The 17295-nt window shown below is 42.8% G+C and overlaps 1 protein-coding gene across 1 annotated transcript in view; it reads right to left on the bottom strand.

Annotated features, from left to right (window-relative positions):
• LOC138663976 (oocyte zinc finger protein XlCOF22-like) overlaps positions 1-17295 on the bottom strand; it is a 51876-nt gene that overhangs the window by 9619 nt on the left and 24962 nt on the right. Inside the window, exons 2-6 of the mRNA XM_069750372.1 lie at positions 1714-1863; positions 1405-1584; positions 1198-1321; positions 1021-1118; positions 741-831 (exon numbers count right to left, since the gene is read on the bottom strand). Of these exons, the coding sequence (XP_069606473.1) occupies positions 741-831; positions 1021-1118; positions 1198-1321; positions 1405-1584; positions 1714-1863 (643 nt within the window). The remainder of the gene's footprint in view (positions 1-740; positions 832-1020; positions 1119-1197; positions 1322-1404; positions 1585-1713; positions 1864-17295) is intronic.

Below are 17295 nucleotides of genomic sequence, written 5' to 3'. Positions count from 1 at the left end.
TGTGAGCACATAGTGCCGGGTGTCAGCTGTGATAATCAGCTGACACCCGGCCACTCTCCCCCCAGTGAGTGCAGCTGATCTCGTGTGATGTACTATCCCGTCCATGGTCATACAGGCCCAGGTCACCTCGACGGGATAGTACGTCTGATGTCAGAAAGGGGTTGATGTACTGATGGTGGTTCTAGTGACGTATTCATATAAGTACCCCTTACAATTTTTTGTGGCCCTTGGAATTAGTTCAATGTTGCTATGTGGCCTTTGGAGCAAAAAATGTTGTGCGCTACTAAATTAGAGCACGTGACATGGTAGTATTTGGCAATCCAAACTATCGTAGGGGACAATATTTTCTGTTTGATGAGATTTTTTAAGAAATATTAGACATTTTGACATGTGAAGCCCAAAACTGGAACCTATATTTTACATGTGGCCTCACATGTGATTTATGAAGGGGTAACAATATGTTGGGATAGCAAGATTTTCTATTTATATACGCTAATATTTTGTTTACTACTTACTCTGCTACAGATGGGGAACTTTTATTTTCTGGCCTCGCAGATTCAACTATACATGGCTACAGTACAATTTCTTATATAAATGCTCAAACTGATAGCGACAGTTTTGGGTGGAGGAGCATGCAGTGTATAGTGGCAGAATGGAGACTGTTAATTGGGATGTGGTCGGACTACACCATTGATAAAGCAGTGACAGCCAGTGACGGAGGAGAATCTGTGACTTCTCACCTGGGTAGTCATCTGCAGGAATCTCCTCTTTACACTGCTCATCACGCCTCACATATGTCTCTGTAGTATTAATATGGGTCAGATCTTCATCCTGGAACAATTATTGTAAAAGTCACAGAGAGATGGAGAAGTCACATCTATGATCAGCTCTAATCCTGCCATCTCCACAGTTCTCATTACACAAGTATAAAACTGGTGGATAAAACAAGACTGGACACAAGACCATCACAGCCATCTACACATCATGGGGGAGATCATATCACACAATTTCTCTTTGTACCTGAGGATCCTGAGGAACCTTGGGATTTTCTTGCTTACAGTCCGGTGGAAGAAGAGGACGGGGACATCTCTCTGGTGTTGTCCTCTCACTGGATATAGCTGAAGGAAATACATACAGGGACTGAATTCATTCTTTACGAATATATAATTAAAGGCCGTGTGCATTTAGTCCTATTACCTGGTGATGTGAGGGGCTGGGGATCCTCCATCATGATGTCCTTATACAAATCTTTGTGTCCTTCTACATACTCCCACTCCTCCATGGAGACATAGACGGCGACATCCTGACACCTTATACGAACCTGACACATACAATGATACCATCATCCCCTCGATCCCTTCATAGCATTACTGTATAATGTCCCATCATTCCCAGCAGTGTCACCTCTCCAGTCAGCAGCTCAATCATCTTGTAGGTAAGTTCTAGGATCTTCTGGTGATTGATGTCCTCATGTATGAGGGTGTGAGGTGTAGACCCCGTGATTGGGCTCAGGGTTTTTCCCCATCCCTCAGACACAGGGTCCTGAAAACCCTCACTAGAGATCTTCTTCACTACTGTGTAATCCTGGTTATGGAGAGACACATTCATAAATCTCACTACAGACATTTCCAGAGTCCTCACCTCTCCAGTTCTGTCCATCTGTTATTCCCATAGATAAGAATGATGTAATGTGATGTCATCAGAATCTCTCACCTCTCCAGTAAGCCGGAAGACGATCTCTAGGGTGAGGTGTAATATCCTATCCGCCATCTGCTCCTTGTCCCGATCCATGCTTGACAGATCAATCAGGAAAATTCTCTTACATAGAAGTTCTCCACCAAGAGGATCTGAAAATGTAGGCACCTAATTAAGAAGATGACAATGTAACATCATCATCATTAAGATCCCATGTAACAAAACAAATAATAAGGGGAACATTTGAGGAGATAGAAAGTGTAGATGTTGTTTTCTTAGATTGTATAAACGGGAATGTCATAAACATCACCCATTTGCTGCACTCGTGACTTGTGATTGTAAAAGAAACTCCGCTTCTCCCAATCACTTGTCCAAGCAAATAAAAGAAATAAGATTTACATAGAAGGAAAAAAACAGTACAAAAACAAACGGATTATATACAGAAAAGTCTTATGGATTGAACCTTCTGGTGGAAGATATCACCAGAAAAATTGGCACAGATCTACAATTAGAGAATAAATCAGCACTGCAGCAATGATTAGAAGTTCTGTGCCATGCACCTAACATGACTCGCACGTCGCCAATGATGATTAAACACCATGACATAGAATGGCTCCCACCTTATTCCTATGCCATTTGATTATAGGTAACTCCTTTCAGACCTGCACGCCTGTGATATTGTCTATATATATATATATATATATATATATATATATATATATATATATATATATATATATACACATATACAGATACTTCATTTAGCACTGACTTTCTCCCTGACAAACCACATTTGGTGGCATGATGCGTGGGGTCTCATACTCTCTCTGATGATAGTGTACTACTCCCATGAGCCTACGCCTGCTATCACTGATAACAGAGAGAGTAGGCACCGCTAATGGGAATATTCATCAGCCGGCGCCTGTGCTATAAACACCGTATATACTCGAGTATAAGCCGAGATTTTCAGCCCATTTTTTTAGGCTGAAAGTGCCTCTCTCGGCTTATACTCGAGTCATTGTCCCAGGGAGGTCGGCGGGGGAGGGGGAGCAGCGGCTGTCACATACTCACCTGCTCCTGGCGCATATCAGCATCTCCAATAGTCTCCGGGCACTCACAGCTTCTTCCGGCGTTGAGCGGTCACATGGTACCGCTCATTACAGTAATGAATATGGATGCGACTCCACTCCTATAGGGGTCGAGCCGCATATTCATTACTGTAATGAGCGGTACTGGAGACCGCTCAACGCTGGAAGAAGCTGCCGGCGCCGGAGAAGACCATCAGGGAAGCTGCCAGGGACCGTGTCGGAGCAGGTGAGCATAATGGGGAGGGTGAGCAGCATTGCGCGATATTCACCTGTCCTCGTTCCACCGCCGGGCGCCGCTCCGTCTTCCGAATCCTCTGCTGTGACGCTCAGGTCAGAAGGCGCGATGACGTGGTTAGTGCGCGCCCTCTGCCTGAACGTCAGTGCAGAGAGCCGGAAGACACAGCGGTGCCCGGCGGTGGAACAAGGACAGGTGAATATTGCAAGTGCCAGGGGCCTGAGCAACGAGAGGGGAGTATGTAATTTTTTTTTTTAATCGCAACATCAGAATATGGGGCAAATATCTCTATGGAGTATCTTATGTTGCCATAATCAGGATTTGTGCAGCATTATATGGGGCAAATATCTCTATGGAGCATCTTATGGGGCCCTTATTAACCTTTGTGCAGAATATTTTAATATGGAGCATCGTATGGGGCCCATTATGAACTGTATGGAGCATTATATGGGGCTCCTGATTCAATATGGATATTAAAAAACACAACCTACTGATATCTCAATTAATCTTACTTTTATTGGTACCTATTTTTATTTTTGAAATTTACCAGTAGCTGCTTCATTTTCAACCCTAGGCTTATACTCGAGTCATTAAGTTTTCCCAGCTTTCTGTGGCAAAGTTAGGGGTCTCGGCTTATACTCGGGTCGGCTTATACTCGAGTATATACAGTAATTTTATTTTTAAATGACGTGAGGATTCTTCTATTTTTGATAACCGACGCAGGCGAAAAATGACAGCTGCGGTCTGCAACTCTCTGCTATCAGTTATGTCATGGTTGGTTATCAAGAATAGAAAGGTCCCACGCCGTTTTAAAAAAATTATTTAAATAAATAATTTAAAAAAAAACAGCGAGGGGCCCCCCTCATTTTTTGTAACCAGCCAAGCTAAAGTCAATAGTTGGGGCTGGTATTCTCAGACTGGAAAGGGGCCATGGATATTGGCCCCCACAGCCTAAAAATAGCAGCCCGCAGCCACCCCAGAAAAAACACATCTATTACATGGCTTAATTCTACTTATTGATTTGTAAAGTTTATTGTTATAGACTTATATGTATAAATATTTTTAGATATTTCTCCTTTTTGGTGGACATACATCTATATGTGATTTAATAAAAGTTTGAGAACTATGGGTTGAATTTTCATTTCTCACAGTATGGTCACACATTGCAATTTGTTGCGGAAACAATCTGTAGCAAAGTCCTCACCAGTAGAACCACACTAAATCGTCAAGATCTCACTGACAATTTCTTTCCTGTCCTTAACTAATAAAAAAAGTAAAACCCTGATCCTGGCTGGTCCCAGCAGTATCTGTGTGTCCCTGGCCTTCTGTGTCCCCCCCCCCCCCCTTACCATTGTCTGTTGCCTATACAGCCTGATCTGTTGTAGAAGTCATATGGGATGAAACATTTTTTCCGGATTTTTATTAAACCTGTTACCAAACCTGTTAGTTTTTTACTGTGTGATTCAATGCCACCACCTTTCTGAGTGCCTGTACTGCGTTACTTAAATGTAGGCTTTAGCTCAAGAGACAATTCACACAGGCTGGTTCCCAGCAATGAGAATCGCCTTATCGTGGCCGTTGGGTATGCATGATTTGGCCAATTTATGGTACAAGTATTCTCAATTTTTCAATTTTTTTAGAGCAGTAATGCAATTCAAATTTCATATATTTCATGTTTGCATGCTATAGCGTTACAGCGTGTTACTTTATTTATTTGTTGATTAGATCTGGAGATGACTACTCTTAAGGTACCGTCACACTCAGCAACTTTGCAACGAGAACGACAACGATCCGTGACGTTGCAGCGTCCTGGATAGAGATCTCGTTGTGTTTGACACGCAGCAGCGATCTGGATCCCGCTGTGCCATCGCTGGTCGGAGCTAGAAGTCCAGAACTTTATTTCGTCATCAGGTCGGCGTGTATCGTCATGTTTGACATCAAAAGCAACGATGCCAGCAACGTTTTACATGGAGCTAACAACCAGCGAGAACGATAAGTGAGTCGCCGTTACGTCACTGGATCGCTCCTGCATCGTTCCGGAGTTGCTGTGTTTTAGGTCTCTACAGCGACCTAAACAGCGACGCTCCAGCGATCGGCTCGTTGTCTATATCGCTGCAGCGTCGCGGAATGTGACGGTACCTTTAGTAAGCACCTGTTCACACTTGTTTTCTATTTGAATGTGTCAGTCTTTTGGTAATTGTATAAATGGAAACCAAGCAGGTGCGAAGATGCGCGTAAATGTTTGGCTGAACCAAGAGTTACCAAGCTAACAAAGGAAGTCGAGAGGTCCCATACACATCAGATTGTAGCTGAACCTGCCGACTTTAGCCTTATGTGCATGCAAGCCTTAGTGTACCCACTAGAATAGACCGTACTGTGCAGTGCTGCAACTCCCAGCTACTCATCTCTGTAGTGAGGCGGAGGCTAGAAAGGAGTTGCTGGACAGAGGACGACCTTATAGACATTACGTTGTGCACAGAAATCATAAACTTCGGTGCAGCAACTCCGATCTACTCATCTCTGTAGTGAGACAATGAAAATGGCGCCTCTGCAGTGAGTTTCATTATTTTTGTGAAGACACATAAACAAGATTACAGCCCCGATTCATGAACACTGGCATTTTACACGCCAGTCTTAATGAAGGACTAGCTGGAAAAAACTGTGGGACTTTAAGCAATTGTTTTTTACAATTAATAAAATTTACATCTTCAGTTTTGATAGAATTCACTTTTCCCATATGTACACAAGTCCCTGCCAGCACCACAATTTTTAAAAGTAGGCGAAGTTTTGCAGTGAGGGGCGTGACTGTGTTGGAGCGCAAATGACAAAATCAACATAAATTACATCACAAACGTGGCGAAAATTACAACATAATAGTCCCCCACATTTCCGTCATGATTTACGTCACATCTGTGGTGTAAATTATGACTGTCGCTGTTACGCCTATCCCCATTAAGCTCCGCCCACTCTTCAAAATTTTGGCGGTGTGGCCAGAACTGGTGAACATACGGGAAAGTCCCATTCTGGTAAAGCTGATGAATCAGCGCTGTATGTAATGTTTTATTGATCAGAAAAAAATATGAATTTTGCAAAATGTGTTAGGCTGGTTTCACACTTGCGTTTCAAAACGCATGCGTTTTTTAAAAAAAACGCATGGTTAAAAAACGCATGTAAGCGCGTGCAAACGCTGCGTTTTTTTACGCATGCGTTTTTGCATGTGGTGAAAAAAACGCAGCGTTTTGACGCGTTTACATGCGTTTTTTCATGCGTTTGCGTTTTTTAAACGCATGCTGAGAAATGTGTGACAGCTGCCAATCATCAAAATAAAGTAAAAAACCCACTATAAACAGAAATAGTTAGGGTTAGGGGTAGGGATCATAACCCTAACCCTAAAGGGATCCTAACCCTAACCCTACCCCTAACCCTAAAGGGATCCTAACCCTAACCCTAAAGGGATTAGGGTTAGGAGTAGGGTTAGGATCCCTTTAGGGTTAGGGTTAGGGTTAGGATCCCTTTAGGGTTAGGGTTAGGATCCCTTTAGGGTTACGGGTAGGGTTAGGGATAGGGTTAGGTATAGGGTTAGGATCCCTTTAGAGTTAGGGTCCCTTTAGGGTTAGGGTTAGGATCCCTTTAGGGTTAGGGTTAGGATCCCTTTATCACCTTTATGGTGGGGGGTGGCATATCAGTGTGTTTTCTGTTTTTTTTTTAATAAAAACGCATGCGTTTTTAAAGCAAACAAACGCATGTGCTTAAAAACGAATGCCTTTCCATTGACTCCAATGTATTTTTTGACACAAAAAAATGCATGAAAACGCATGCGTTTTTATGTGTCAAAAAAAGGCCTCTCAAAAATACTACAAGTTGCATTTCTGAAAAAGAACGCATGCAGCAAAAAAACGCATGCGTTTCAAAACGCGACCAAAGGCGTACAACAAAAAATGCATGCGTTTTCAATGTTAAATATAGGAAAAAAAATGCATGCGTTTTTTTGTGCAAAAACGCTGCAGACAAAAACGCAAGTGTGAAATCACCCTTACCCATATAGAAATATGCAAAAAAAAAAAAAATTAAGCAAAATCAAATTTACAACTTTTCAGGTTTATGTTAAAAACGTATATATAATAGCTTATTCCTATTCAACAAAAAAAAACTTCTGTAATATAAAATATTACTGGGCCTCACTATCCCTTCACTGCAGTAACTCCTGTAATATAATGTATTCCTGGACCTCATTACCCCTTCACTGCAGTAACTCCTGTAATCGAATGCATTCCTGGGCCTCATTATCCCCTAACTGAAGTAACTCCTGTAATCTAATGTATTCATGGGCCTCATTATCCCCTCACTGCAGTAATTCCTGTAAGATAATGTATTCATGGGCCTCATTATCCCCCTCACTGCAGAAACTCCTGTAATATAATGAATTCCTGGGCCTCATTATACCCCCTCACTGCAGAAACTCCTGTAATATAATGTATTCCTGGGCCTCATTATACCCCCTCACTGCAGAAACTCCTGTAATATAATGTATTCCTGGGCCTCATTATACCCCCTCACTGCAGAAACTCCTGTAATATAATGAATTCCTGGGCCTCATTACCCCCTCACTGCAGTAACTCCTGTAATCGAATGCATTCCTGGGCCTCATTATCCCCCTCACTGCAGAAACTCCTGTAATATAATGTATTCATGGGCCTCATTATACCCCCTCACTGCAGAAACTCCTGTAATATAATGTATTCCTGGACCTCATTACCCCTTCACTGCAGTAACTCCTGTAATATAATGTATTCTTGGGCCTCATTACCCCCTCACTGCAGAAACTCCTGTAATATAATATATTCCTGGGCCTCATTACCCCTTCACTGCAGTAACTCCTGTAATCTAATGTATTCCGGGGCCTCATTACCCCCTCACTGCTGTAACTCCTGTAATATAATGTATTCCGGGGCCTCATTACCCCCTCACTGCTGTAACTCCTGTAATATAATGTATTCTTGGGCCTCATTACCCCCTCACTGCAGAAACTCCTGTAATATATTCCTGGGCCTCATTACCCCTTCACTGCAGTAACTCCTGTAATATAATGTATTCCTGGGCCTCATTATCACCTCACTGAGGTAACTCCTATAATCGAATGCATTCCTGGGCCTCATTATCCCCTAACTGAAGTAAATCCTGTAATCTAATGTATTCCTGGGCCTCATTATCCCCTTGCTGCAGTAACTCCTGTAATACAATGCATTCCTGGACCTCATTATCCCTTCACTGCAGAAACTCCTGTAATATAATGTATTCCTTGACCTCATTACCCCCTCACTGAAGTAACTCCTGTAATCTAATGTATTCCTGGGCCTCATTATCCCCCTCACTGCAGAAACTCCTGTAATATAATGTATTCCTGGGCCTCATTATCCCCTCACTGCAGTAAAGGTACCTTCACACTAAGCGACGCTGCAGCGATACCGACAACGATGTCGATCGCTGCAGCGTCGCTGTTTGGTCGCTGGAGAGCTGTCACACAGACAGCTCTCCAGCGACCAACGATGCCGAGGTCCCCGGTAACCAGGGTAAACATCGGGTTACTAAGCGCAGGGCCGCGCTTAGTAACCCGATGTTTACCCTGGTTACCATCGTAAAAGTAAAAAAAAAAACACTACATACTTACCTTCAGCTGTCTGTCCCGGCGCTCTGCTTTCCGCACTGACTGTGAGCACAGCGGCCGGAAAGCATAGCGGTGACGTCACCGCTCTGCTTTCCAGCTGACCGGCGCTGACACAGGATGCAGGAGGAGTGCAGAGAAGCAGAGCGCCGGGGACAGACAGCGGAAGGTAACATAGTAACATAGTAACATAGTTAGTAAGGCCGAAAAAAGACATTTGTCCATCCAGTTCAGCCTATATTCCATCATAATAAATACCCAGATCTACGTCCTTCTACAGAACCTAATAATTGTATGATACAATATTGTTCTGCTCCAGGAAGACATCCAGGCCTCTCTTGAACCCCTCGACTGAGTTCGCCATCACCACCTCCTCAGGCAAGCAATTCCAGATTCTCACTGCCCTAACAGTAAAGAATCCTCTTCTATGTTGGTGGAAAAACCTTCTCTCCTCCAGACGCAAAGAATGCCCCCTTGTGCCCGTCACCTTCCTTGGTATAAACAGATCCTCAGCGAGATATTTGTATTGTCCCCTTATATACTTATACATGGTTATTAGATCGCCCCTCAGTCGTCTTTTTTCTAGACTAAATAATCCCAATTCGCTAATCTATCTGGGTATTGTAGTTCTCCCATCCCCTTTATTAATTTTGTTGCCCTCCTTTGTACTCTCTCTAGTTCCATTATATCCTTCCTGAGCACCGGTGCCCAAAACTGGACACAGTACTCCATGTGCGGTCTAACTAGGGATTTGTACAGAGGCAGTATAATGCTCTCATCATGTGTATCCAGACCTCTTTTAATGCACCCCATGATCCTGTTTGCCTTGGCAGCTGCTGCCTGGCACTGGCTGCTCCAGGTAAGTTTATCATTAACTAGGATCCCCAAGTCCTTCTCCCTGTCAGATTTACCCAGTGGTTTCCCGTTCAGTGTGTAATGGTGATATTGATTCCCTCTTCCCATGTGTATAACCTTACATTTATCATTGTTAAACCTCATCTGCCACCTTTCAGCCCAAGTTTCCAACTTATCCAGATCCATCTGTAGCAGAATACTATCTTCTCTTGTATTAACTGCTTTACATAGTTTTGTATCATCTGCAAATATCGATATTTTACTGTGTAAACCTTCTACCAGATCATTAATGAATATGTTGAAGAGAACAGGTCCCAATACTGACCCCTGCGGTACCCCACTGGTCACAGCGACCCAGTTAGAGACTATACCATTTATAACCACCCTCTGCTTTCTATCACTAAGCCAGTTACTAACCCATTTACACACATTTTCCCCCAGACCAAGCATTCTCATTTTGTGTACCAACCTCTTGTGCGGCACGGTATCAAACGCTTTGGAAAAATCGAGATATACCACGTCCAATGACTCACCGTGGTCCAGTCTATAGCTTACCTCTTCATAAAAACTGATTAGATTGGTTTGACAGGAGCGATTTCTCATAAACCCATGCTGATATGGAGTTAAACAGTTATTCTCATTGAGATAATCCAGAATAACATCCCTCAGAAACCCTTCAAATATTTTACCAACAATAGAGGTTAGACTTACTGGCCTATAATTTCCAGGTTCACTTTTAGAGCCCTTTTTGAATATTGGCACCACATTTGCTATGCGCCAGTCCTGCGGAACAGACCCTGTCGCTATAGAGTCACTAAAAATAAGAAATAATGGTTTATCTATTACATTACTTAGTTCTCTTAGTACTCGTGGGTGTATGCCATCCGGACCCGGAGATTTATCTATTTTAATCTTATTTAGCCGGTTTCGCACCTCTTCTTGGGTTAGATTGGTGACCCTTAATATAGGGTTTTCATTGTTTCTTGGGATTTCACCTAGCATTTCATTTTCCACCGTGAATACCGTGGAGAAGAAGGTGTTTAATATGTTAGCTTTTTCCTCGTCATCTACAACCATTCTTTCCTCACTATTTTTTAAGGGGCCTACATTTTCAGTTTTTATTCTTTTACTATTGATATAGTTGAAGAACAGTTTGGGATTAGTTTTACTCTCCTTAGCAATGTGCTTCTCTGTTTCCTTTTTGGCAGCTTTAATTAGTTTTTTAGATAAAGTATTTTTCTCCCTATAGTTTTTTAGAGCTTCAATGGTGCCATCCTGCTTTAGTAGTGCAAATGCTTTCTTTTTACTGTTAATTGCCTGTCTTACTTCTTTGTTTAGCCACATTGGGTTTTTCCTATTTCTAGTCCTTTTATTCCCACAAGGTATAAACCGCTTACACTGCCTATTTAGGATGTTCTTAAACATTTCCCATTTATTATCTGTATTCTCATTTCTGAGGATATTGTCCCAGTCTACCAGATTAAGGGCATCTCTAAGCTGTTCAAACTTTGCCTTCCTAAAGTTCAATGTTTTTGTGACTCCCTGACAAGTCCCCCTAGTGAAAGACAGGTGAAACTGCACAATATTGTGGTCGCTATTTCCTAAATGCCCAACCACCTGCAGATTTGTTATTCTGTCAGGTCTATTAGATAGTATTAGGTCTAAAAGTGCTGCTCCTCTGGTTGGATTCTGCACCAATTGTGAAAGATAATTTTTCTTGGTTATTAGCAGAAACCTGTTGCCTTTATGGGTTTCACAGGTTTCTGTTTCCCAGTTAATATCCGGGTAGTTAAAGTCCCCCATAACCAGGACATCATTATGGGTTGCAGCTTCATCTATCTGCTTTAGAAGTAGACTTTCCATGCTTTCTGTTATATTTGGGGGTTTGTAACAGACCCCAATGAGAATTTTGTTACCATTTTTCCCTCCATGAATTTCAACCCATATGGACTCGACATCCTCATTCCCTTCGCTAATATCCTCCCTTAAAGTGGACTTTAGACAAGACTTTACATAGAGACAAACCCCTCCTCCTCTCCGATTTTTACGATCCTTTCTAAACAGACTGTAACCCTGTAAGTTAACTGCCCAGTCATAGCTTTCATCTAACCATGTCTCGGTTATTCCCACTATGTCAAAGTTACCTGTAGATATTTCTGCTTCTAGTTCTTCCATCTTGTTTGTCAGGCTTCTGGCGTTTGCGAGCATGCAGTTTAGAGGATTTTGTTTTGTTCCAATCTCCTCACTGTGGATTGTTTTAGAAATGTTCTTACCTCCCTTCTGAGTATGTTTTCCTGGGTCGTCTTTGTTCGAGTCTAATGTTTTTCTTCCCGTCCCCTCTTCTTCTAGTTTAACGCCCTCCTGATGAGTGTAGCGAGTCTTCTGGCGAATGTGTGTTTCCCAGGTTTGTTGAGGTGTAGTCCGTCTCTGGCGAGGAGTCCATCATACCAGTAATTCACACCGTGGTCCAGGAATCCAAATCCTTGTTGTCTGCACCATCGTCTTAGCCAGTTGTTTGCATCAAGGATCCTGTTCCATCTCCTGGTGCCATGCCCGTCTACTGGAAGGATAGAAGAAAAAACTACCTGTGCATCCAGTTCCTTTACTTTCTTCCCCAACTCTTCAAAGTCCTTGCAGATTGTCGGTAGGTCCTTCCTTGCCGTATCATTGGTGCCAACATGTATCAGAAGAAATGGGTGGACGTCCTTGGAGCTGAAGAGCTTTGGTATCCTATCGGTCACATCCTTGATCATCGCACCTGGAAGGCAGCATACTTCTCTTGCAGTTATGTCCGGTCTGCAGATGGCTGCTTCGGTGCCTCTCAGTAGTGAGTCTCCCACCACCACCACTCTTCGTTGCTTCTTGGCTGTACTTTTTGCTGTCACTTGTTGCTGTGTGCCCTTTTCTTTTTTGCTTGCTGGTATTGCTTCATTCTTAGGTGTGCCATCTTCATCCTCTACAAAGATTTGATATCGGTTCTTCAGTTGTGTGGTTGGTGATTTCTCCATGGTCTTCTTGCTTCTTTTGGTCACATGCTTCCACTCATCTGCTTTTGGAGGTTCTCTGACACTTTTTGCACCTTCTGTGACCAGTAGAGATGCTTCTGTTCTGTCTAGAAAGTCTTCATTCTCTTTGATGAGTTTCAAAGTTGCTATTCTTTCTTCCAGACCCCGCACCTTTTCTTCTAAAAGGGCCACTAGTCTACACTTCTGACAGGTGAAATTGGATTCTTCTTCTGGTCGATCTGTGAACATGTAGCACATGCTGCAGCTCACCATGTAGGTTGTCACATCTGCCATGTTGCTCCTAGATCCTGCTGACTTGCTGTGTGTTTTCCTTCTTGTGTAATCTACTCAGCCAAGCTCTCTTGCAATAATGTCCTACAGGCAAAAATTCGCGCGCCGTAAGGCGCGCGGTTTGGTGATGCTTTCGAAGCAGCTGGTCCCGGCTGTACCCAACGATCTTCTAGCTTAGGGAGACTTCGCTTCTCCCAGAAGGCACCTTAAGTGCACCATAAGGTAAGTATGTAGTGTTTGTTTTTTTTACTTTTACGATGGTAACCAGGGTAAACATCGGGTTACTAAGCGCGGCCCTGCGCTTAGTAACCCGATGTTTACCCTGGTTACCAGTGAAGACATCGCTGAATCGGTGTCACACACGCCGATTCAGCGATGTCTGCAGGGAGTCCAGCGACTAAATAAAGTTCTGGCCTTCTAGCTCCGACCAACGACTTCACAGCAGGATCCTGATCGCTGCTGCGTGTCAAACCGAACGATATCGCTATCCAGGACGCTGCAACGTCACGGATCGCTATCGTTATCGTTGTGAAGTTGTTTAGTGTGAAGGTACCTTAAGGCCGGCGTCACACTTGCGAGTTTTACGGATGTAAGAGCGCAGAAACTACGTCCGTAAAACTCGCAAAAAATACGGCACAATTATTCTCTATGCCCCTGCTCCTATCTGCCGTATTTTACTGATCAGTATTATACGGCTTTCTACAGCCGTACAAAATCGCAGCATGCTGCGTTTGTCACCGTACTGCGCAAGAAATACGCCAATGAAAGTCTATGGAAGCGTGAAAAATACGGATTACACACGGACAAGCAGTTTGACTTGTGAGAAATACGCAGCGCTGTTAGAGAGAAAAGCCGGTAATTCAGTGCGGTGTACAGTAAAATCACACTGACAGCTTACAGTCCAATAGGTAGAATAAATGTGTACACATAGAATAGGTATATATACAGTGGGGCAAAAAAGTATTTAGTCAGTCAGCAATAGTGCAAGTTCCACCACTTAAAAAGATGAGAGGCGTCTGTAATTTACATCATAGGTAGACCTCAACTATGGGAGACAAACTGAGAAAAAAAAATCCAGAAAATCACATTGTCTGTTTTTTTATCATTTTTTTTGCATATTATGGTGGAAAATAAGTATTTGGTCAGAAACAAACAATCAAGATTTCTGGCTCTCACAGACCTGTAACTTCTTCTTTCAGAGTCTCCTCTTTCCTCCACTCATTACCTGTAGTAATGGCACCTGTTTAAACTTGTTATCAGTATAAAAAGACACCTGTGCACACCCTCAAACAGTCTGACTCCAAACTCCACTATGGTGAAGACCAAAGAGCTGTTAAAGGACACCAGAAACAAAATTGTAGCCCTGCATCAGGCTGGGAAGACTGAATCTGCAATAGCCAACCAGCTTGGAGTAAAGAAATCAACAGTGGGAGCAATAATTAGAAAATGGAAGACATACAAGACCACTGATAATCTCCCTCGATCTGGGGCTCCACGCAAAATCCCACCCCGTGGGGTCAGAATGATCACAAGAACGGTGAGCAAAAATCCCAGAACCACGCGGGGGGACCTAGTGAATGAACTGCAGAGAGCTGGGACCAATGTAACAAGGCCTACCATAAGTAACACACTACGCCACCATGGACTCAGATCCTGCAGTGCCAGACGTGTCCCACTGCTTAAGCCAGTACATGTCCGGGTCCGTCTGAAGTTTGCTAGAGAGCATTTGGATGATCCAGAGGAGTTTTGGGAGAATGTCCTATGGTCTGATGAAACCAAACTGGAACTGTTTGGTAGAAACACAACTTGTCGTGTTTGGAGGAAAAAGAATACTGAGTTGCATCCATCAAACACCATACCTACTGTAAAGCATGGTGGTGGACACATCATGCTTTGGGGCTGTTTCTCTGCAAAGGGGCCAGGACGACTGATCCGGGTACATGAAAGAATGAATGGGGCCATGTATCGTGAGATTTTGAGTGCAAACCTCCTTCCATCAGCAAGGGCATTGAAGATGAAACGTGGCTGGGTCTTTCAACATGACAATGATCCAAAGCACACCGCCAGGGCAACGAAGGAATGGCTTCGTAAGAAGCATTTCAAGGTCCTGGAGTGGCCTAGCCAGTCTCCAGATCTCAACCCTATAGAAAACCTTTGGAGGGAGTTGAAAGTCCGTGTTGCCAAGCGAAAAGCCAAAAACATCACTGCTCTAGAGGAGATCTGCATGGAGGAATGGGCCAACATACCAACAACAGTGTGTGGCAACCTTGTGAAGACTTACAGAAAACGTTTGACCTCTGTCATTGCCAACAAAGGATATATTACAAAGTATTGAGATGAAATTTTGTTTCTGACCAAATACTTATTTTCCACCATAATATGCAAATAAAATGTTAAAAAAACAGACAATGTGATTTTCTGGATTTTTTTCTCTCACTTTGTCTCCCATAGTTGAGGTCTACCTATGATGTAAATTACAGACGCCTCTCATCTTTTTAAGTGGTGGAACTTGCACTATTGCTGACTGACTAAATACTTTTTTGTCCCACTGTATATATATGTCAGTGAGACACATATATGTATATATATTAATATTTATTCCAGCGCTATACAGCTTGAAAGCCGGTAATTCAATTACCGGCTTTTTCTTTCTCCTTCCTAAAACCCGACATGATTTGAGACATGGTTTACATACAGTAAACCATGTCTTCTCTCCATTTTTTTTGCAGATTCCACACTACTAATGTCAGTAGTGTGTATCTGCAAAATTTGGCCGTTCTAACTCTTAAAATAAAGGGTTAAATGGCGGAAAAAATTGGCGTGGGCTCCCGCGCAATTTTCTCCGCCAGAGTAGTAAAGCCAGTGACTGAGGGCAGATATTAATAGCCTGGAGAGGGTCCATGGTTATTGGCCCCCCCCCCCTGGCTAAAAACATCTGCCCCCAGCCACCCCAGAAAAGGCACATCTGGAAGATGCGCCTATTCTGGCACTTGGCCACTCTCTTCCCATTCCCGTGTAGCGGTGGGATATGGGGTAATGAAGGGTTAATGCCACCTTGCTATTGTAAGGTGACATTAAGCCAAATTAATAATGGAGAGGCGTCAATTATGACACCTATCCATTATTAATCCAATTGTAGTAAAGGGTTAAATAAAACACAAACACATTATTTAAAATTATTTTAATGAAATAAAAACAATGGTTGTTGGAGTATTTTATTCTACGCCCAATCCAGTCACTGAAGACCCTCGTTATGTGAAAGAAAAAACATAATAAACCAACAATATACTTACCCTCCGCAGATCTGTAACGTCCAACGATGTAAATCCTTCTGAAGGGGTTAAAACATTTTGCAGCAAGGAGTTCCGCTAATGCAGGCTGCTCCTTGCTGCAAAACCCCGGGGAATGAGGCTAAATATAGATCAATGATCTATATTTAGCTTCATTTGCGGTGAGGCGCCCTCTGCTGGATGTTCATAGATCGTGGGAACTTACCTAGAAAGCTCCCAGGCTTTCTAGGTAAGTTCCCACGATCTATGAACATCCAGCAGAGGGCGCCTCACCGCAAATGAAGCTAAATATAGATCATTGATCTATATTTAGCCTCATTCCCCGGGGTTTTGCAGCAAGGAGCAGCCTGCATTAGCGGAACTCCTTGCTGCAAAATGTTTTAACCCCTTCAGAAGGATTTACATCGTTGGACGTTACAGATCTGCGGAGGGTAAGTATATTGTTGGTTTATTATGTTTTTTTACTTACAGAACGAGGGTCTTCAGTGACTGGATTGGGCGTAGAATAAAATACTCCAACAACCATTGTTTTTATTTCATTAAAATAATTTTAAATAATGTGTTTGTGTTTCATTTAACCCTTCACTACAATTGGATTAATAATGGATAGGTGTCATAATTGACGCCTCTCCATTATTAATTTGGCTTAATGTCACCTTACAATAGCAAGGTGGCATTAACCCTTCATTACCCCATATCCCACCGCTACACGGGAATGGGAAGAGAGTGGCCAAGTGCCAGAATAGGCGCATCTTCCAGATGTGCCTTTTCTGGGGTGGCTGGGGGCAGATGTTTTTAGCCAGGGGGGGGGCCAATAACCATAGACCCTCTCCAGGCTATTAATATCTGCCCTCAGTCACTGGCTTTACTACTCTGGCGGAGAAAATTGCGTGGGAGCCCACGCCAATTTTTTCCGCCATTTAACCCTTTATTTTAAGAGCTAGAACGGCCAAATTTTGCAGATACACACTACTGACATTAGTAGTGTGGAATCTGCAAAAAAAATGGAGAGAAGACATGGTTTACTGTATGTAAACCATGTCTCAAATCATGTCGGGTTTTAGGAAGGAGAAAGAAAAAGCCGGTAATTGAATTACCGGCTTTCAAGCTGTATAGCGCTGGAAAAAATATTAATATATATACATATATGTGTCTACTGACATATATATATATA

Source organism: Ranitomeya imitator, chromosome 2, assembly GCF_032444005.1.
Source record: "Ranitomeya imitator isolate aRanImi1 chromosome 2, aRanImi1.pri, whole genome shotgun sequence".
Lineage (NCBI taxonomy): Eukaryota > Metazoa > Chordata > Amphibia > Anura > Dendrobatidae > Ranitomeya > Ranitomeya imitator.
The sequence above is the reverse complement of the archived record's forward strand: the minus strand, read 5'-3'. Positions and strand labels throughout refer to the sequence as shown.